The sequence below is a fragment of the Notamacropus eugenii genome, chromosome 2, assembly GCF_028372415.1.
Source record: "Notamacropus eugenii isolate mMacEug1 chromosome 2, mMacEug1.pri_v2, whole genome shotgun sequence".
Taxonomy (NCBI): domain Eukaryota; kingdom Metazoa; phylum Chordata; class Mammalia; order Diprotodontia; family Macropodidae; genus Notamacropus; species Notamacropus eugenii.
Genome location: NC_092873.1, coordinates 459,808,822 through 459,830,852, shown reverse-complemented (window position 1 = coordinate 459,830,852; position 22,031 = coordinate 459,808,822). Strand labels below are relative to the sequence as shown.

The 22,031-nt window shown below is 38.3% G+C and overlaps 2 protein-coding genes across 8 annotated transcripts in view; one reads left to right on the top strand and one right to left on the bottom strand.

The window, feature by feature from the left end:
• Positions 1 to 15,753, bottom strand: part of TRMT1L (tRNA methyltransferase 1L) — a 54,306-nt gene extending 38,553 nt beyond the window's left edge. The window contains exons 1-4 of one of the 2 annotated variants that reach the window (XM_072648390.1): positions 15,416 to 15,753; positions 12,399 to 12,548; positions 9,183 to 9,296; positions 396 to 509 (exon numbers count right to left, since the gene is read on the bottom strand). In XM_072648390.1, the coding sequence (XP_072504491.1) occupies positions 396 to 509; positions 9,183 to 9,296; positions 12,399 to 12,548; positions 15,416 to 15,509 (472 nt within the window). In that variant the 5' untranslated portion in view covers positions 15,510 to 15,753. Of the gene's footprint in view, positions 1 to 395; positions 510 to 9,182; positions 9,297 to 12,398; positions 12,549 to 14,796; positions 15,128 to 15,415 lie in introns of those variants that run through there. The other variant, XM_072648391.1, reaches the window with a different exon arrangement.
• SWT1 (SWT1 RNA endoribonuclease homolog) overlaps positions 15,529 to 22,031 on the top strand; it is a 152,790-nt gene continuing 146,287 nt past the window's right edge. For 4 of the 6 annotated variants that reach the window (XM_072648382.1, XM_072648386.1, XM_072648388.1 and 1 more), the window contains exon 1: positions 15,819 to 16,094. The gene's annotated coding sequence lies outside the window, so the exon portion shown is untranslated. Of the gene's footprint in view, positions 16,198 to 22,031 lie in introns of all 6 variants that reach the window. The other 2 variants (XM_072648385.1, XM_072648383.1) reach the window with 2 other exon arrangements.

The window sequence follows — 22,031 nt, the reverse complement described above, 5'->3', positions numbered from 1 at the left end:
TGCTATTTGAGACTAAGCTACTAGGTCAAAAATGTTAGAAATAGTAGTATTTGCCAAAAAGTTATTAAGGAAGGTTCTATTTAAAATAGCACCGCACCTCCCCCCCACTTCTCCTCCATAATAAAAACAAGCTAGAAACCTATGAGAAATGGAAACTGCCCAATTCCAAAAGGATAAGAAAGTGCTGTGACACTGTCACAAACCAAGAGCTTATAAAGCTGTATTTTTCATTCATTACTTAGTCTTATTAAGTGACAAAAAAGTTGCATGCAGCAGCTTTACCTTGAAAATGCTTAATTAAAAATAACCTCCCCAAAATATGACACTGAATGCTGTATCACATACATAAAATATATACTTTTTTTTTTTAAATGAGCAGTTTGGAAATTACAAACCTTCAAATTCAACAGAAACTTTCCAGTGCAAATTCTGAAGGTGACGATGAAGTTTATGGCTATAACAAGCTTTGAATTTTTCCTCAGGACATAATGGACAAGGTTTTTTACCAGCTAAAAAGGAAAAGACATAAAAAAAACCAAACCAGTTATTAAAGAATAAAACTGTGCTGTAATTCAGCTGAAACTCCCTCTACAGTCAAGTAACAGGCCTTTCTCTGTGGTAGCCTCATCACTGGGGTCCTTGAGTAGTGAGGTGACATTTGCAGTCTCTTGTCTAGGATCTCTTATTTTTAGCAGTCTTTGCCTCCTAGCTTCTTTCCCTATACCTAGCTAATATTTTTGCTGCCACCAGTGAAGGAAAGGAATGATATTTGTAGAAACTTGCATGCACTTCTCATATGATGACTACCTGCTGGCAAGTTAGGGCAGGAATCACTTTTTAAAACCCCTAGTTGGGCTTATAAGGACTAGTAATTCCCTCATATAGGCAGAACAGCAAGACAGAGGGAGCACAAATCACTTTTATGATATTTCTTTCCTGCTCTGACAATAACAGACACATTTGCTAGATAAAGGAAGAGGATCCTCAGGTAGGAGAAACTGTAATAGTAATCAAAAAGTATTTATTAAGCACTTACTATATACTAGGTACTGGGGATTTGAAGATTAAAAAAAATAACCATTCCTACTCTTAGGGATATCACATTTTATTAGTGGAGACCAAATGTACATATATCACACATATAAGCCATACAAAATAAATTCTAAACAAATTCCAGTTAGAAAAGCGGAATGATTGGGGGTCCAGAAAAGGTTCTATGAGAAGGTGATACATGAAGTGTAAAGGGAGGAAAGAAGGCACTGGGGATATATCCAATTACAAAGGCAAGGAGATGAGAGATGAAGTGTCATGTATAAAGAAAAGAGAGCAGTTGGACAGACTGTAGAAAGTGAGAAGAAGAGTAACAAATAAGAAGTCTGGAAACGCAGGCTGGGGCGAGGTTGTGAAGGGTTTGAAAAGCTAAACAGAGAAACTTCTAATGGACTGTAGGAGCAAAAAGAGAAGCCCCTAGAATTTATTAAATGGGGAACACCACTGGTTAGCTCTGCCCTTAAGGAAAGGCATTTTGGGAGTGTGTGGAAGATAGGGAGGCTTCATACAAGGGGCCCAATTAGAAGGTCACCGCAACAGTCCAGACAAGTGGCAATGAACTAAGGTTATGGGTATGAAAGTAGAGAGGTATCAGAAGTTGAGAGACTTGGCAGAGGTAGAAACGGTAAGACTTGGCACCTGATTGGAAAATGTAGAGCAAGAGAAATGCTGAGGAATAGTTATACCTTTGACAGAAATAGAAGTTTGGAAGGTGATGGATTTTTGGGGAAAGATAAATTCTGCTTTGGACATGAATCTGAGATATCTAGTTTGAAATGGTGAACAGGGCAGTTGAATGTAGAAATGAATTTTAAGGAAGAAAATGGTGCTAGATGTATATAGATCTGCAAGGAGATAGTTAAACCCATGGGAGGTGACCTCACCAGTAAAGTATACAGAGAGAAGAGAGTCCAGGACGCAGCCTCAGAGAATACCCATGGATGGAGATGAGGTGGGATAATATGATTACCCACAAAGGAGCCTAAGAAGTAATGGTTAGACAGGTATTTTAAAAGAAGCAAGAGAGAGTGGTAACACAAAATTCAGAAGATAGCAGTCAACAGCATCAAATGCAGGAGAGAGGTCAAGGAGGAAGAGGACTAAGGAAAGACCATAAAGTATGGTAATTAAGAGGTAGCTGGTAGCTTTGGAGAAAGCAGTTTCAGTTGAGTGCTGGAGTTGAAACGTAAAAGGTTGAGGGTGAATAGAGGAAGAGGTAGGATAACTACAGGGGCTCTTTGGGTCTAGTTTTAGGGATGGGGCATGTAATAATACTAATAATACAATTATTGTTGATTATAAGCCCCAGCAATATGCCTCAATCCATACTGTACCTAGAATAATAGTAAATGAATGGCTATAGCCTTTTATCTGGGTTATATAGAAGTACTACGTAAGTTGCACTTCAAACAATATTTCTGCAACTATTACGAAAAAATACATAATAAGTAGTATCCAAAAGTTAATTGTATATCTTCAGTCACTCTGTGTGTCTATCCATGGACATGGAAAAGAGACTGGACCTATGATTCCACTGGCATAAGTAACCGTCAGGTGAGGAAACCCCTTCTATCAATGCAGGATATAACCTTTCCTGCAATTTAAAATCTTAGTTGCCTGCAGCAAAGGTGTCAAACTCAGAGCTGGCCCAACCACATTAAAATGTAATTGGGAAATATTTAACAAAATAAAACAACACAGATGATGTTAATATGTGATTTTTCTAAGTCAATAAGGCTGCAGGGATTCTTATGGGTGGTTTAGTGGCCCTTTGCTACTTGAGTTTGACACCACTAACCTACAGCACTAAAGGATTAAGTGACTTGGCCAGGGTCATATAGCCAATGTGTGTCAGAGGTGGGATTTGAATGCAGATTGTTGACAGATCTTTATCTATACCACCATGTCCCTCCAAATATATCTAATATATATGTATATGTACACATGTATATACATATACCACATATCTTTATCTACATAGATCTATTTGTTCTCCCTCTTACAGATACACATATGTATGCATGCATACACACAGTATGAACACAGATATGGTATTTATGATGTATATCCTACTTCCAAAAGGATCTAAATTGGCTTGCAAGTTAATACTATACAACCGAATAACGAGGGGTAAAAACAAAAGAACAGAGTGCATCTAAAAAAAATAAAAAAAATTATGTTACCAGGCACCTGAAGTACATTGAAGTGTGGGTAATTACAACTTGGGTATTGAATTTGGCTGTAGGTTTTTCGGTGGCTAAGTAGAAAAGGGAAATATTTAATTATGGTTTTCATCTTCTGACAGAGGCAATCTTTTTTACAGAACTAATCTCAAGCAAGAATTTATGTATTCCTTCATCTAAGGGACAATGAGTAATTTTCAACTATAGCTTTATCAAAAATACAGCAGTCTTGCAAGATGATTTTCAAACTGAACTTCTATAAAGGCAAGAGACATAAAACTAGATCTTAATTCAATGGGAGTATTTTTGTGAGTTTGTCATAGGAAGGTGAGCAAGAAGTTGAAAGAATAATGGCCCAGGGATTTCATTTTCTGATGATTTAACAACATAGGGCTAGAAGTTAAAGAATTAGGATGAATTATTAATGTGGCCATTAGACTGTCTCTTCAATTAGAAGGTATGCTAAGCAAGCCTTTAACAGATACTGGATAGAAGTCAATTAAAAACTAAATTATTTAGTAGTAACCTAATAATATAGGTAAATATTTAAAGAACTTTATTGCTTAGTATTTCAGTTTTCATTATCTTTTTTTTAGAAATAATGTAATAACACAAGCTGTAGTACTGTTTTTAAAAATTACTTTAAAAGAAATGCTTGAAACTCAGCAAAAGGGGAAAAGTGTCACATACTAAAAATTTAGTACATGTTGGATAAACAAGTACATCATTCCCATTTCTCCTCCTCAAATTCTTGTTATTTGTAATGAGTCCTATGTGTGATGTGGACATTTAATTTTTGTTTAGATTGACTGATGTCTGATGTGGGAAAAGCTAAGATAAGTAAAGGGTACTTATTTCAAATGATATAATAATTGTAAAGCCCTTAGAATTATGCCTGCCACATAAAAAGCATCATATAAATATTGGTTATCTTAAAATATAGTTATGTGATGGCAATTAGGACAAATGCTCAATTTAATTCTTCTTTTCTTGCCTGTAATAAAATAAATGCTGGACACAGGCTTTAGGATCTGGAAAGCACAGGGAATTCCTTCTAATCAATAACATAATCTCCATTAGGATATAGAAAGAAATTTCTTGTAATGTTTCATTGTTCTATCATTTTTATCTACAAATGATCAAGACAACAGGTATCAAAAACCAGATTAAAATTTAATTGGGAAATGTTTAATAAATAAAAATATAATACAACACAGACAATGTTAATTTGTGGTTTTCTAAGTCAATATGTGGCTGCAGGGATCATTTCTATTTGAGTCTGACTCCACTGATCTAGATCCTGTTAAAAGTACTTCCTATTTGAATTAACTGTCCTCTCCTAGTCCTGCAGCAATTCTATCCTCTTCGGCCCTGTACAGTGTAGAGCATTCCTGAAATCCTGGCTCAGAGCTCACATGACCTTGAGCAAGTTAGTCTATCTTTCCTGGCCATGTGTAAATATGGGGGTTGATACCTTCCAAAGTCCCTTTTCACTCTAAATTTAGGATCTTCTGTTTCTGTTTTATTCTTTGAAACATCTCTCAGATTCACCTCTTCCTTTCTATTTCCAATACTACCACCCTTGTTATAGTTTATTGCAACTGTAGCTGATCTTTCCAGTCTTTCTTCTAATGCACTATACATGCCACTGCAAATGCTAATTTTCCTAACGGTGCCTTTCAGCTTACCACGCTCCTGCTGGAAATTCTAGAATAGCTCCTTCAATTAAGTTTCAACTTCTAAACCTGGTATTCTGGGCCCTTCATAATCTGGTACCAGTAAACTTGACTAAAGTTCTTTTCCTCTGTTCCCAGTAAGTACCTCCCACTTTAGGAAAACTGGCTTCCTTCCTATACTCTCACATTTTGTATATTCCTACTGCTACCCTGCTATTCCAACTATTCTCTTACCTGAAATGTTCTCCTTCTCCCATGTCCGCTCTCCCATTAAATCTTTTCTACCTACTTTAGCCTACTTTGATTTCTTCTTTTCTTTGAACTACTGAAATTACGTTCAGTAAACAGTTCAGCATTTAGTTATTTTAATTGTTTGAGGGATCAATCTTTCCTCCCTAGATTAAAACCTTCTGGGGCATAGGAAAGGTATTTTATACTTGAGAACAAAATGTTGCCTAGATATAATGTTACAGAAGACAGTGACATGACCAATATCATCCTTAAAACACAATCATTATAAGGAGGTTTTATTATATTCTCAATTAAGGTCATAATACTTTTTAAAGGTCATAAAACACAACTATATTTAGCTAGCATGAAACAGTGAGTGAGCCCAGGCCTGAGAATCTAGTCACTGCTCTACCACTAGCTGAGAGACTTGGGAACAAAGAATTGAACCTCTCTGGGTCTCAGTTTCTTCAGCTGTAAAATGAAAGTGTTGGGTTACATTATCTTTAAGGTCTTTAAATAATATATGGTCTAATAATAAAAGGGAAATTTCTCATCACTAGAAAAAGTCAGGGCAGTTTTTAAATGATAAAAACAAAAAACTTGTCTCAAGAGAGAATTAAATTGACAAATCATAATAGGATCAATATTTAACTGAAATGAAAGAAAGAAAAAAGAGATAGGCAATGAATCATAGTTATAGAAAGCAAAAGACCAAAAATTAGGATAACAAATTTAATGGGCTTTATTTTAAATTCAAGTCAGGTTTATTGTAGGGCAGGAAAATTTTAAATTTTTTTCAAACCAAAACATTGTTTCCAATGTAACATTCATGTATAATTGAAGTGGGTTATCATAAAAAGTATTTGTAAAGAAGTCTATCAACATTTTTGTAATGTTATTGGGATATTTTTAAAAATATTTTTAAAAAAATCTATATTTAAATGGAATATTAAAAACAAACCATGCCACAGTGGCAGTCAACTCAATCCAAAAGTCTCAAAAGCAATAAAGCAATCATTCTAACCCAGAACCACGAAAGAGAAAAGGGGCAGGGAACACCTGCGCATCACATCTTTGATAGTTCACATACTTTTATTTCCCTTGCTAATTTATTTCAAAGAGATAATTCTGTTTTGTGTTCAGTGTGGTTTTCTGTATCTTTTGACTCTTAGGAAACGCTAGCATAAGCTACAACACCTAAAAGCTGGAGAACAAGATTTCTTAAATAAAGACTGCAGTTTAACAGGTTATATATTAGTGAGTTACTTTTTCCACATTCTGAAAAGTAAGATTGTTAGTATATGCTATTTCTTCATAAGGTTAGATGATCTATTGTTTTTGCTTCTCTCTATATATACATATTAATATATACACATAATAAGTAAAATATAATGTTGCCTAAATGTGTAGAGAGTTTCTGATTCCAGAATTGGCTCTGGAATCAGAAAGCCTTGGGTTCAAGTCCCACTTCTGACAAAACTGGCGGCATGACCTTGGGCATGACCTATGGCACTCACTTAACTCTATGAGATGCAGAGCAAGAGTCAATCTGCATCAGTGGAGGAAATCTTACTGGAAGTTCCTTGCACAGAAGAAATAATAGCTCTCAACCAAAAAAAAAAAAAAAAAAAAAAAGTTGGCCCTATTTACAGAGTTATTTTTACTCCTTTTGATACTAACAAAAAAAATAAGCTAAATGACTCACAATATATTTCAAAATTTAACCTGTTTTTTTCTCATCAAGATGCTTGAAAGGTATTTCCTTTTGTTGTCCATAAACTGCACTCCTAAGGCACAGTAATTTCTGTCCTTCTACATAAAGAATATAACTTAAGGACACGTAAATTAGTGAGTTAATCTGTTTCCTTAAAAAGCAGCTAACAATCTCTCCATAAAAAACAAATGGAGAAATATTATTAGCATATGTAAACAAAACTTCAGGGCCATGAGGCATGAAGTGTTTGGTAAAACTGAAGAATTTCCAAACTGAAGAATTTCCACGTTCCTACAAATGATTTTGTTAACTGACAGCAAGGAATTCTCTATCCCAAAGCACTGAGCTTGGTATTGTCTGTTTTTGAGACAAGTCTTGGCTGAGTTACTTAAAATTCTTGAGTTTATTAGGGAGCAGAGATTATTAATTACCCTTTGATTCCTTTCACTTCCTTCCCCTCAGACACTCTCATTATCACCAGAACTACTAGATCCTCATGCCCAGCTCCCCAGATCCTTCCTCCTCCCAAGCAGGGTATACAGAAAGATCTAGAAGCATGGAAGAGGTAAAGGGTGAGGAAGGTGTGTCTATCATACCTCCCTCTTTCCTCTACTGGGTTCAGAGCATTTCATTTCACTCGCTAATTCAATCCAGAGAGGCTGGGTTTTAATTCTGTTTTGTCTCCTGGAATATGATTCTGTTTTGTAGACCTGGAATATGATTTTTTAGCAAATTCAATTCCACAAATATTTGGGTATCTGTTATGTGCAAGATTCATGTTAAATGCTATGGGTGATAAAAATATGAATAAGATACCAAGGAATTTACAGTTTAGTAGGGAATACTAGATATAACTTGCATACAAGAAGAAATAGGGGTAAGCGGCCCAAGACATGTCAGAGGAGAGCACTAAAACAGTTCAAAGGAAGCACAGAACTTTTCTAATTGAGGAGGTGGGGGGGACAAAGAAAAAAATTTCATGAGAATACATGGAAATATGGAAACACTTATATGAAATAATACCAAGATAGCAGAAATAAAAAAAACACACACAGAAAGCAGGACTATATTTAATTAGCTAAAATAAAACAATGGTAACATTTTATAAGTACAAAGATCAGAATGGGACACAATAAATACACTGTTATATTAAAACTTATATCATTATTAAAAAATATAGACCAGAGTCTATGATTTTATTGGGGATTCAATCCCATACTTCATTTGTACTTGTTATAATTTTTTTGGTGAGTAAAAACGTTTCAGGAAGGATACTGCATTTGTACTAGATTTTGGAGGATAGTATTTCAACAATCATATATGGTAGGGAGAGAAGGATGGAGTATTTCTTATAACAAAACACATGACAATCATTCGTAATAAGGTTATAAAATATCTAACTTGAACGGCTGTCATGTGTTTCATTATATCAAGTACTTTGTCTCCTCCCCACTATCACCTATGTAAATTGGTAAAATCTGATCTGCAGGTCAGATGAGTTTCTAAAATTCAAACTTGGAAGATGCAGAGTATCAAAACTCACTCTCCAAAAACTTTGCCAGCTTCAGAGAGTTACTACACAACACGGGTGGTAATCTAGCACAGTACTGAATAAATCTAGAAGATGATAAATGGAAATGTAGAAACATTTCAATGGAAGACTAAAAGGTTAAGCAAATTGAAAAGAAAAGCATTTAATTTTGTCACAGAACAATAAAAATGTGCTACTCAAAGAAATCTTAGATAACACGTGTTTCCTTTTCCAAAAATCATCTAGGAAATTTGATAGCAGTTAATCTTTAGCAGAAATCATAGTTGAGAGATCATATAACCAAAGGTATCAATATATGGGTTTAAAGTCAGCAAGAGAAGCTAATGTTACTGTTACTCACGTTCATTTGTTGAATAAAAAAAATACCTCTAGATCCAAAGACAGACTACTGAGAACTCTTCCTCAAGAGCAATTTGTTTGCTAGATTTTGAGGGGAAGACAACACACACACTCACACCCACACCCACCCCTACACGCACACCTATCCAGGAGGCTAAAGATTAACCAAGGTCATAGGTCTACAGAATACACTCACCTGATTGAATTTTGGAATATATCGAACTGGGAATGAAAACAAGGCACATGTAGCCTTTGGAAAGCAAAAGCAACCTCTTTATACTCAGTTTCTAATGTTTGTTACAAAAATTTCAACAGGAAATAAAACTTACGTCTGTTAGGTTCTTTGAAAAGCCCAAATAAGTATAAAGACAAAACAATATAGAAAGGAATCAAACCTGTTAAAATACTTTGTCATAGGAGGGCTTGTGCAAACATACCTGCATCAAGCTGGTCTGTGTTTGATGAGGACACAGCAGAAGAAGATTCACTTTCACTCAGGTAAGCTAATTTCTCTAGGTCAATCAGTTGTCTTTGAATTGAGATATGTTTTTCTGAAAGAAAGGGCCCATTTAGAAGAATGACTTAGAAAGGTGCACTTTAGTGGCATTGCCAAATTCTTAGACCCCTTAAACAAGATTACATACAGTTTCATATACATTTTCTGTGGCACAATTCTTCATCAACCTCCTGGGAGATGGTTGTTTCCATCACCAAATGGCAGATTTACAAATATAATTCAGCAAATTTATAAATTAACAAGTATGCCACAAAATACAAAAGGTGCAAAGCACCACACATATCTTTAATTGCATTTACCTAAATGTTTTACTTACCCTACTAATAAGGAGAGTTTGTATTCCCTAAACACATCAGCTAAGAAGGGAAAGTTAACTGATAGCATGCTCAGTGAGGAGAGATGGCCTGGTTTTAGAAGCCAGTTACAGAAATTTAATAAGTAGACTCTCCACCTGTGGGGTGATATTCTTTTTGAATCAGCAAGATGTGTGGATTATGATGACCTTGAAGTCAACAACCCCAGTTGCTCATTCCACCTCTAAATACTCTTGAGTCCTGAGCATGGGTCTGTAACTAGGGCCTGACCTCTCAGAGTGTCAGTTTCTTCTCCTGTAAGCTAGAAATGACATTAACAGCATTCTCTATTTTACTGAGAATTAGGTATAAAAATGTAGGTATGTAAAAAGGGCTCTGCAAACCTCTATGTAAATTGTAAGATCTATTTTTTAAAATGACCACATTATTACCTATTCTTCCCTCTTAATTTCAAATTTGTTTGCTATACAAAAGTTTTAAAACATTGTGGTGTATTTTCACCACAATGCCCATGTAAGCCAGTCTTTTCCATACTTTTAAAACCACCATATAGAGAACAATGAAGAATATGCAGATTCCTAGACATGTTTAGATGTGCCATCCATACAGCCATCAGCCCTGTCTCATGTTAGCACATAAAATTATGTTGTGTGCAAGCATGGTGATCTTCCCTGAGGTAAAACTTAAAAGAGAAGGAATGGATCTCTGGGTGTCTGAATGTCTATTAATGACCTTAGACATGTATGTTAACAGGTATTTTTATTTTGTCCCACCTCAGCAGAACAAGTTCTAGAAGTTTCTATAACCCTCTCGCCTAAGCTGCTGTTCCTTTTTACTCATCCTGAATTTAAACTTTCAAACTTTGGAGGGCGTCCTTTAAAGAGTTCCGGTGCTCTGAATGCATCTCTCCCTCCTTCATGCTTCTGCATCCCTCAGTAAAGTCACCAAGTCCCACATTGCTTTTCTTTCCTGGGGTCAGTGCCAGGACATCTAACACCTGTTTGTCCCTATCAGTCTACCTTATCATTCCATGTGGCAGGAGACCTGCATCTTTTTGAAGCTCTAGTGGTTTTTATTTTCTTCTTTCCCCTGCTGTATCAGGTTTTTCTTGATGACCTCTTAACCCTCTTTTTGATTCCCTTCCACCTCCCTAGAATTATTTTCTTCTAGTTTCCTCTTCTGGATTTTTCTTTCTATCCTGGGTAGTAACTTGTTTATCCTTTCTACTGAGTCTGAACAAGAAGTATTTCTTGAGATCTTCAAGCTTCTCGGTAAGATGGGCAATTAGTCTGTATGCAGTGACTGCTTCCAGGAGGAAAATAAAGATAATGAAATCCTTACAAGCCATTGAAGCACTTCTAGTTTTCAAACAAACTAGTATGTAAAGGCTACGTCAGGTATGTATAAGGAACAGAGTCCTTCATGGATGCTTCTGAAAACTCCTTCTGCACATTGCCATAGCAACCTCCCTGTTTAATGCTGCTGGTGGCTGCCAGCTCCAGATGTCTGAGGACTAGATGCCTGCTATGAAATGGATCTAATCACTCTCTTCTCAGTGTTAGTGCTTACTAATTTTCCGAAAAATCAGCATTAGTCTACTAATCATTAAAGGAAATGTGAGACCTCAAATAAGCAAATAACAAAGAATACTTATTAAAAGTTCCAAATATTCCAAAATCTTTCATATTTTGCTTATCTTCCTGAGCTTTCCTTGGCTTTGTCTGGAGTTTTTCTGGCTCTGTCACATGTTTTGTAATGTGAGTGAACAAGACCACTGTATTATGTTAATTTGCCATAGTGCAGGTGCAAATATACCATGGCTCTGTATAAAAAGAACATAATGTTGTTTTGTTTACAATGTCCTTCTTGAGGATGTCTATATTTTTTAGTCATAACCATAGAAGCACAATGGATCACTGACCTTAGAGAAATTAAGAATATAAATAAGATTTTTATAATTGGTTAAAATTAAACCATCAACCCAGAGGTGCAGACATATTAATTTCTTTTTAATTGATCACAGAGATAGAATCACAATTAATTCCTATATGTAAATACATTTCTTATACTAATTACGGTTGACATAACCAAAGAAGTACATTTTTACATCTCTTGATCATTTCTCATTTGGTCAGAAGTTTCCATTTACAGACTTTTAGCACTGGAATGCATTGACTATTAGGAGGTAAGAAACCTTAAAGACCTACTATAATCCTATACTATTAGGATGTGTTTAAAGCCTTTTCACCTTTTGGTATGTTCTACTCTGGTTCTCCATGATTCTTTGATCTCTATTTCATTACATAAAGATTACAAAGTCCAAGCTTCTCGTTTTACAGATGAGGAAACTGAAGCCTGAAGAGGCTAAGGTCACATAGTTAGTAGACAAACTGAGACCAGAACCCAGGTCTCCTGACTCCAAGTTCTGTTAGGTAAGCCATTCTTTTAAATATAGGGAGTCATTCCACAAATATAAACTTAGTCTAATAAACTGGTAATAAAAAAGACAACATGGATCTTATATTCTCCTACGAGACTCATCTAGAGTATATGGAATATGGAGCATTATATAATTGTATGCTACTTTATACTATGTCAGCCATAGGGGTTCATGTTTAGATAACAGAGACAGAACAGTAACTCATAATTAAAGAGCAAAACAAAATTCTAACATTCTAGGCATTGGGGAGAAAGATATTTAAAAGTATTTCAAGATGTTTCAAATCTGCTGATGTATGACCATGGATAACAAAGAATCTGACTTAAATACCTCACATTCACTTCCTACTCTACACCATAATTTCACAATTGGATGAGCAAACCTCTTGATAAATCAGATGAGGTCAGGATGCTGTAAGGCTCTTTCAGGACTTCCTGTTCTGCTTCTTTCTCATCAGTCTTCAGTTCCATTTCAGATACAACCCCTTTGTCATTGCTGTTACTGCTTAGTTTCACTGGATTAATTAGTCCATCTAAGGATGATGAGAAGCAAAATTGTTTTTATAGACAGTTAATTGCTCAATATTAACAAAGTATTTTAAAATTTTCATTTTAAATATCTTCTCTTAGTAAGAAATCTCTACATAAGATAAACTTATTTACCCATACAATTTATAGATTTAAAGAGACATCAGAGACTTTCCAGGCCAGCTGCTATCTTCTGACCCTTTTCTAAGGGTCAGAAAGATTAAGTGACTTGTTCAGGGTCCCACAAATAACTAACATTTATACAGCACTTTAAAGTAACAAATGTTTTACATTAATTATCCCATGCCGGCCTTACAACCCTGTGAAGTCAATACTATATGCATTGTTAATCCCCATTTTCTGGATGAGGAAACAGGTTCTTTGAAGGTATGTGAATTGTCCATGGCCACACAGCCGGTAAGTCTCAGAGACAACATGTGAATTGAGAGGTCTATATAGCAATAAGTTGCCTCAAGGCATTTAATATGGCTACAGATAGAGCAAAGGGAGCAAATATTGCACCAAATTGTTGTCTTGCTTGTCTGCCATATTTAGGGCTTCTGGTAATATTGAAGTATCTCTTGTCGTGTTCTTCTCCTTCCCACAAATTTTGCAAGAAGTGACTGCTTCTGTTACTGACCACCAGCAACTAAACCTTTTGTCTACAACTCCAGTTGTAGACCACTAGAATGTTTACTGCCTTGTCAAGTTGCATGGGGTGTTCAGGGAGGCCTAGCAGCCCTGGTTTGATTAAGGATGAACCACAACAACTGTCTCATCACCTTCTGGTATATGCCATGCTGATCCTCCCATTACTTCATGATCTCTATTATGTTAGGCTCATCAATTGAGGGCTTTCTTTTGCTTCAGGAAGACTAATACGATGTCTGGCCAACCTCCCCTTTAGATATCATAGTTCAAGATAAATATTGTCTTAAATAAAATCAAGTCAACTGTTTACCTTATTTAATTACTAATACCCTACTAAGAGTTTTGGAATATTGTAAATATTATGAATTATTTATAATATTATAAATAATGTATTATTTCATTGACTTCTTTAATATTTCAAGTACTGGTGATTTCATCTGTATGAGTATTCTCTCCACTGCTGTGTATTGCAAGTCCTTGTGGCTTGGTAGACTGTCCAGTGGTAACTCACTGAGACCAAACTGGTGATAAATCTTTCCAAACTTAATTAGGCTGTTACTTAGACAGATATAAAGGGTGTCCCAAAAGTCTTAGTGCAGTTTTAATCTCTAGTACTATTAAATATTTAATAAAATTTATTATTCCCTGTACAAGGGCACTGCCAAGCTTGTACAAGCCTTTCTAGCTTGTGCTCTTTCAAAGCCCAAAGTCATTTTATGTTATAATCAGAGATGGGCTTTAATTTATAGTAATGAATAAATGGGCTTTTGAGAACTAGCTTGAGATTACAACCATGATTTACAGCAACGTCATAAGAAAATGCACCCCAAATTCCAATCAATGAACTTTGGAAAATCTTGTTTTTTAATAACTAGTATTTGTCTATATGTAGCACTTTTTCCTTGAGAGGCTAAAATAAATTTTTCAATAAACTTGTAGGAAACTACACTGATGCCTTGACAGTGAGTGGTAAATCACCAAAGTATTAATTTTTCCACAGTATTTCTTTCATGGCTTTCATTCTACTCAAGTATCCTTTTATGGATTTTACTTGTTTTTATTTCTCCCAGCCCCAGTCCTAGCTACACCCATATTTATCACTGGTGGCTTGCTTACTATGATGTACAGCAACAAAAATTCAATTACACATTAATGACTTCAAGGATCTATCACTATTAACCCCACACAACAATGCTGCAGTTTCTTGCAGTGAATGGAGGGCTAGCCAAAGAATCAGGTTCAATCCATCACGTGCTTACTTTTCATATAAGATTTCTAAAGATTTATACAAGTTTTGTTTCTGAAAAGGCAAAAATCAGAAGTTTTGTCTCCCTTATCTTCTCCACATGCATCAAGGCCCCAACATATAGAAAACATGCGCGACAGCATGGGAAGTCAATCTGGTCAATCACCGCTCTTAAGGGCAAACGGATACATGAACTTATTACAAGCCTATAAAGGCTACCTGGAAACATTCTCAACAACCTAAACCATTAGATCGTGACCTCCTCCAGGGCAGGGGGGCTTGTTTTCCCCCCTTTCTTTGTATTTCCCAGACTTATTCACTACCACCGAGAGATGGTGAAAGAAAATTGACAGAACCTTCTGGACCCAGGTAACAGCTGTGAAAGTCAGGAGACTGGAGGTGTTTCATAGGTAGAAATCTTTCAAAGATTTGGAGAAAGATGAAAATCGCATCATTTGTCGAGGAAACTACTCATTTGCGGCTTCAAGTCTGATGATCAATTCTTATTTCCCCCCAAACCCAATCAGCCAATAAAATAAAAACCCTCCGAGGTGGCTGGCTGGTACAGTGGGCAGAGCGCTGGACAAAGACCGAAGCTCAAATTTTGCCTCCAGTATTCTGTGACTCAGTGTCCCTGTTTATAAAACGAGGATCACAACAGCAGCTGCGTGTGGATCAGAAAAATATCCATTTTGAATGCGCGGCCCGCACTCACGCGCACGCTGCACACGTATGTACACATACGCACGCACATGTAAGCTCCCTCACAGACGTACACACATACGAGGATGGAAGGAGGAGCGAGTACACACACACAGACTCAGGCTGCTGCTTCCTACCCTTCAACCCCTCCCTGGTGCTCCGCCAGCGGCCTTCTTGGCACGCGGGCGCGGGGCTGCCTCAGTTTCCCCCGGGCCTGACCGGCTTCCGGCCGCCATCGACCCGCCCCCACCGCCCCGCAGCCCCTCCTCTTACTGCTCTCCGCAGCAGCCCCCGGAGCCGCGTCCTCCGGCTCGGGGTCGGGCTCAGGCTCCAGCTCGGGCGCCGCCTCCTCCGCCATGTTCTCCATAGTTACCACTTCCACGCCCGGCCCACTCCAGGGCCCGGGGGCGCCGAGGGGGTCTGCGGCGGCGCTGCTCCCCGCCGGTCACGCGCCAGAGGGCGGGGGTGGGGAGGGGCGGGAGGTGCCTGCGGGGGTAGAGTGGGATGGGGAGAGAGGGGGAGGGCGCCCAAGCTCCTCAGGCGGAGACCGAGGAAAACACCGGTATTCGGTGATCCCGGAGGTTCCCCAGTCCCTGAGGCATTAAGCTTCCACGCGCCCCTGCGCGCTGACGTACGAGGTGCTCTGGCCAATGAAGTGAAAGGGCTCTGTCTCCATGGCACGTTCACTGTCACTCCGATTCGATTCGCCACCCTCTGAACAATAAGCGGACTACAACACCCAGGCTGCACTGCGAAGCTAGCGAGTGAGTGAGGAGGCCTAGCCGGAGGAAGGGGTGGCGTTCTAGCTCGAAAGGGGAAAGAAAAGCAAACCAAAACAAACCTTGCGCGCGAGCTTCCCGGGAAGGCTAGGAAAGAACTACAATTCCCAGGGGGCATTTGAACAGAGGGACGCTTGCAGGGGCCTGGGCCTCCGGCGCTGCAGCCCGCTGGGGTGAGTAGTGGGTCCCTGGGGAGAGGGGCTGGGGCAGGACGGTCTCGCGGCCCCCAAGGCTGGGTCTACACTGGTGCCGACTCGAAAGTCCCTCCTCCGCCAGGTACCCTCTCTTTTTTGCTTTTATTGTTGGTTAAGTTTAGTCACTCTGGCCCTACCCCCCTCCCACCGAGGTTTCCTGCTGGTCTTTCTCCGTGAGCTTCCAGGGACTGGCAGAATACCCGCTCCGGTACCGAACAGCCCTTGCCCTCAGGGAGCTTAGAGTCGCGTGGTGGCGAGGATGAGGAAACCTTCTGTACTATATCTTGAACGTACAAGATGGGACGTGGGGGGCAGGGCGGGGAACTGAGAGGGGAGGCACCCCGATTCAAGAGGACTGGCTGAGAAAGGTGGGGCGTTGGCGTAGACTTGGAGGCAGCCTGGAGGGGGAGAGGAGGGACGACTGAGAAAATGCCCGGGGTCTGGAGATGGAACACCTTGGGCGAGGAGCGGCGAGGAGGCCCTCGCCACTGATCCGGGAGGATGGGACGGGAAGGGTCGTGGAGGGTTCGGAACGCCAAATAGGGGGCTTTGGGTTTAATCCTGGACCTGGATAGGGAGCCTGGGTGCGATTGCGTTAGACCTGCGCGCTGGGAAGATTGCCCTGACACCTGAGCGCAGCAAGGGCGGGATGCGTACAGACAAGAGGCGGGCTCTGGCCATCGGGGGTCCCGAGGGTCTGGCGCGTGTTGGGGGGAGTCCTCCCCCAGTGGTTCTGAAAATGGCAGACTTCCTTTACCATTGGATTGTAAGATGTAGGGACCAAAGAGAACTTAGACATTAGCCTCCCCAACCCTTTGAGGGAACTGAGGCAGCCTCCAGACTCAGTGCTTTTGTCTTCTGTCACTGTTTTACCTCAACTACCGTGTAATTTTCAAATAACAAATATTTATTAAGATCCTACTTTGTGCCAAGTGTACTAGGTGCTGGGGATAAAGTAAAAAGAACGAAACAATTCCTACTTCCAATGCATTTGAGTAGGGGATGCTACAAGTACATATAACAAGATGTACAGCGTAAACATACAATTTAAAATATATAATGATATGTGTATATGAATATACTATATATGTTCTGTATATCTATATACACTCTATGTATATATATGTATACATATATACTCTCTCTATATACTCTACTTTGTGTATATATATGCTATATACCATAACTATCCACACACACACAAAGTGGTTAAATATAAGGTAGTTGAGGAATAAGGACATTAGGAGTTGGAGGATCAGTAAAGGCTTCATGTGCAAGATGATACCTGAGCTGCGTCTTATATAATAATAATAATAAATGATCGCTAGCATCTGTATAGTCTTTTATTGAGGGCAGGGGTAAGGTGGGAGTGTATTTCAAGTGCAGGAATCAGTCACTGCAAATGCTTCTAGGCTGGAGAAGGCCATTTTGGTGGCATCACAGTGGGGGAGGGGAAGAAAAAGAAAAAAAATTTCAAGGGACATCTGAAATGACTGCTTTGTTTGCCACTCTGAGGAAGGGAGCAAATCTGTTGCTTTGGTTTTTTCTCTTACTTTGAAAATCACTGATCAGAATTAGATTGGAACTAGGCAAACAGGAAGAACAACCACACCATTCCATTTCTCCCCTCCATACCCCTACCTGCCATGGGTTCCTTCTTCAAAAAGAAGGAAGTTTTTTGGATTGATGGGATAGAGTTGATGTAGCTGACCTTATCTTTTGGCTTTCTGATTGGGTAGGTCTGTTGTTGCTTGAGTTGCATCTATGAAATTGGAGTTAAGATGGCTTAGATTTAAATGCTGTCTCTACGGGTTGATCTTAGAGCATCATAAAACTTCCCGGTAGAGAGAGAGACGGTAGAGAGCATTTAATCCAAACCCTTCATGTTCAGGAGAGTTTGGTAGCATGAGGACTTAATGAAGTGACTTGCCTAAGAGTTGAACTTGTGCCCTTTGACCCTAAGTTTAGAGTTTGTTCCATGGCATGTAAGAGTTGTGTGACTTAATCTCTCAGCTTCAGTTTCTTCATTCATAAATGAGAATAATAGCTGTAATACCTGCCTTACAGTGTTTCTAAGCTCAAATGAGATCATATATACATACATATGTATATATGTAATACATGGCAAACTTAAAAGGCATTTTACAGTTGTCAGTTGGTGCAGATGCTGTTTTATCAGATTCATAGAAACAAACTCTTTGGTGAAGCATGGTAGTGAAGCATTTTTAATTCTGGAGAGTCTGATAATAGTCAGCATTTATACAATATTTTGAATGCTTTCCAGATTCCTCATTTGATCCTCACCACAGTCTTGGTAGGTGCTATTATTTTTCCCATTTTATAGGTGAAGAATCCAAGGCAAACAGGTTAAGTGCCTCTAGGCGACTTGTCCAGGGATACACAGCTAGTAAGTGTCTGAGGTTGTATTTGAACTCAGCTTTTGCTGGCTCTGGGTTCAGGACTCTGTCAAGAAATTTTATGTTCCATTTCTGGCTCCGTAGCTAGCTCGCTGTTTAACAGTGGAGTCACACACACGTTGACTAACAGAATTGGAATGTTCAAAGAGTTAACTATCAGGTATTTTTGGAAATATAGCCTGAGGTTAGATAAATATGTAATAATAACTATCATTGCCTAATATAAAGTTTAGATCATAGTATCAGAATTTAATACTATAAGGGTCCTTTGAAATCATTGAGTACAAATCTTCATTTTAAAAATTAGTACAGGTCTAGTGCAGAAAGAAGTCTAAGGTGGAAAAAGTAGCAAGAGGGGCAGAACTGGGATTAGTACTATGTGTGGTCTTCTGATACCCAAACTCATTCTTTACACTGCAATTAGCAATCTGTTATAGCCTTGAATGTGTCATATTTAAGGGATCAGGTGCTACTGGGAGTTTGGAAATTTAGCTACTAATTTTAAGACCACATCCATATCTTGCATACAGAGGAGAGAAGTAAGAATTTTGAAAGCATCAAGGATTGAATTAAGTTTCACTTTTACTGAATGAAGCCTCCTCATTCCCACTGAAGTAATTTTACATTGAGAGAAATGATTATTTCTTTCATATATTAATAACTAATTGTTGGATTAGAATGAAAGTTTTCCTCTTTCCTACTTCTTCATCCAGAAATTGACCATTGTGGGAAATATTGCTCATACACCTACCTAGCCAGGATAGTGAAGATCTAATCAAAGACACTAAAGAAATTCCAAGTTTATGTGAAGGGGTGTATTCCTGCTCATTGTGTTTACTCTGATAGGTCTGGAAAAATGTGGATTCTCCCTTTTTCTTAGTCAGGTGATATGCAAAATAATAAATCTCTTTGACTGGGATTAGGGTGGTCAGTATCCCATACCCCAAGACCCTCATTGGAATATAGTTTCCCTCTCATTATAATATTCATTCTCATTAGCCAATCAGAATTGATTTTCATCTTCTGGCGCTCCCCCTTTTCAAAAGACTTTATAAATATGGACGTTTCAACTGGCTCAGTCTCTACAAGGAACTTGTTTTGTTGAATGCTCTCTAGACAATAAAACTAATTTTAATTTACCCAGAAACTCTGTGTCCTTAAAATTTTCAGTCTTCACAGTGTGTTTCTCTTAGTTTGAAATTGACACTACTGCAGTGGTATAGAAGTATTTAGGGTTGGCTTGGTTTAGCATTGTGAAATTTATATTATTATTTTTCTTGAAAAAAGATGACTGTGAGTCAGTTTGCAAAAGTTATTTTGAAATCAGTTTGTCACCAAACAAAATTTTGCAGACAGCAAGTGCTTTCTTTAAAATTAAATTTTATTTTTTTAATCAACAGCAAGCTTCCTTCTTTCCCTCCTACCCAAACTCCCTCACTCCCATTTGAAAGACAGAGCTTCTGTTGCCAACATGTATAGTCAATAAAACACATTTCTACATTGGCCATAATCCAAAAAAAAAGGGTATTCTACACTTGGAGTCTTTCATTTATCCATAAAGAACTGTATCTATAGCATGTGTAGCATTTGGACCTCTGGAATTATGGTTGGTCTTTATGTTAATCAGAATTCCCAAGTCTTTCAGAGTTGTTTGTCTTTACAGTATTGTTGTCATTGTATCAATTGTTCTGGTTTTACCCATTTCATTCTCAATCAATTCATACAAATCATCCCATATTCTGAAACCATTTCCTTCATGATATATTACAGCACAGTGGTATTCCATCACATTTATGTACCGTAAATTATTCAGCCATTCCTCAGCTGATGGGCACCCTGGCAGATTCGAATTCTTTGCCACTTCAGAAAGAGTTACAAGTATTTTTGTCTTCATTGTTTAGAGTTTGTTTTTCTTAGGGCTAATCCCTTTCTTAATCTGCCTTCCCTCTAATTACCCCTTCTCCCTCCAATTTACCCTGTTGAGTCAAATTTATTTCTGTACCCCTGTGTGTGTATGTATATTCTTCCTTCTGTGACCACTTCATTTTCCTGAATTAGAATTCTTAGGAAAAGAGAGGGGAAAGAGCTTAATCAAGGATAGAGATCTCATAGGACAAAATATTCTTTTTCTTTTGTTATCTGAACTCTTCATTTTATTTTTTCTAATATTTTTCCCAATTACACATAAAAACATTTTTAACATTTGTTTTTTAAATTTTGAGTTCCAAATTCTCTCTCCCTCCCACTTCTCTCTCCTCTGTGAGAGGGTAAGCAATTTGATATCAATTATACATGTATAATCATACAAAACATTTCCATATTAGTTGTGTTGTGATAGAAAACACAGACCAAAAAAAAAAATACCCCACAAAAAGATAAAGTGAAAAACAGTATGCTTCAATCTACATTTAGTTCTCCATGTGATGGGGCTGATGGGAACAATGGGACTCCTAAAAAAAGGTCCTTGAACTTTCCCACAAATTTCAGGAACCAGTCCATGGCTTCCCCTTGAGGCATCTGTCCCATTGCAGGAGAATCCTTTCAACTGTCCTTTCATTGTGGCCCTCCCACTCAGCTCAATCTTTCATTCTCTGTTACCTCTGGACCACTGCAGGTTACTTGCCACTCTTTAATCCCGTCAAAATCTTTTCACTGACCCTTTTTCCCATTTTCTCTATAAAAGTATTCTCACCCCCATTAAGTGCAGACTTACTGGCAATCTTGCTCATCCAACCTAGCGCAGTGGATAGAGCACCAGTGCAGGAGTCAAAAGGAACTGAGTTCAAATTTCACCTCAGACATTTGACACTCACTAGCTGTGTGACCTTGGGCAAGTCACTTAAACCCAATTGCCTCATCCTGGTGAATATCTGGTCACTGGTTTCAGATGGCTCTGGAGGAGAAGTGAGGCTGGTGACCTGCGCAGCCCTCCCTCACTCAAAACAAAGTCAAGTGCAAGTCATTATTTCTCTGATGGCATGGTCTTCTTCGACAACAAAGGATGAACCCACACACTCCCTACTTGGACTGAAAGAGGGCTTGAGTGGTTGAATTCTTTTGAGGCAGACCAGGCCTGTAACCCTTGCATTTTAGGATTCCTAGCACCCCTAGCCAGCATCACATCAGTTCCTTGTCTGGAGGTGAATAGCATTTTTCATCATGAGTCCTTTGGAATTTTCTTGGATCTTTGTATTGCTGAAAATAGCTAAGTCATTCATAGTTGATCATTATACAATATTGTTGTTACTGTGTACGTTGTTTTCCTGGTTCTTCTCACTTCAGTTTGCATCAGTTCATCTAAGTCCATGTGTTTCTGAAATAATGCTTTTTGTCATTTTTATAGTGCAATAGTATTCTACCACAACCATATACCACAATTTGTTTATCCATTTCCCAACTGATGAACATCCCCTCAATTTCCAGTTCTTTACCAACACAAAAAGAGCTGCTATAAACGTTTTCATATAAATAAGTCCTTTTTCCTTTTTTTAGATAAAAA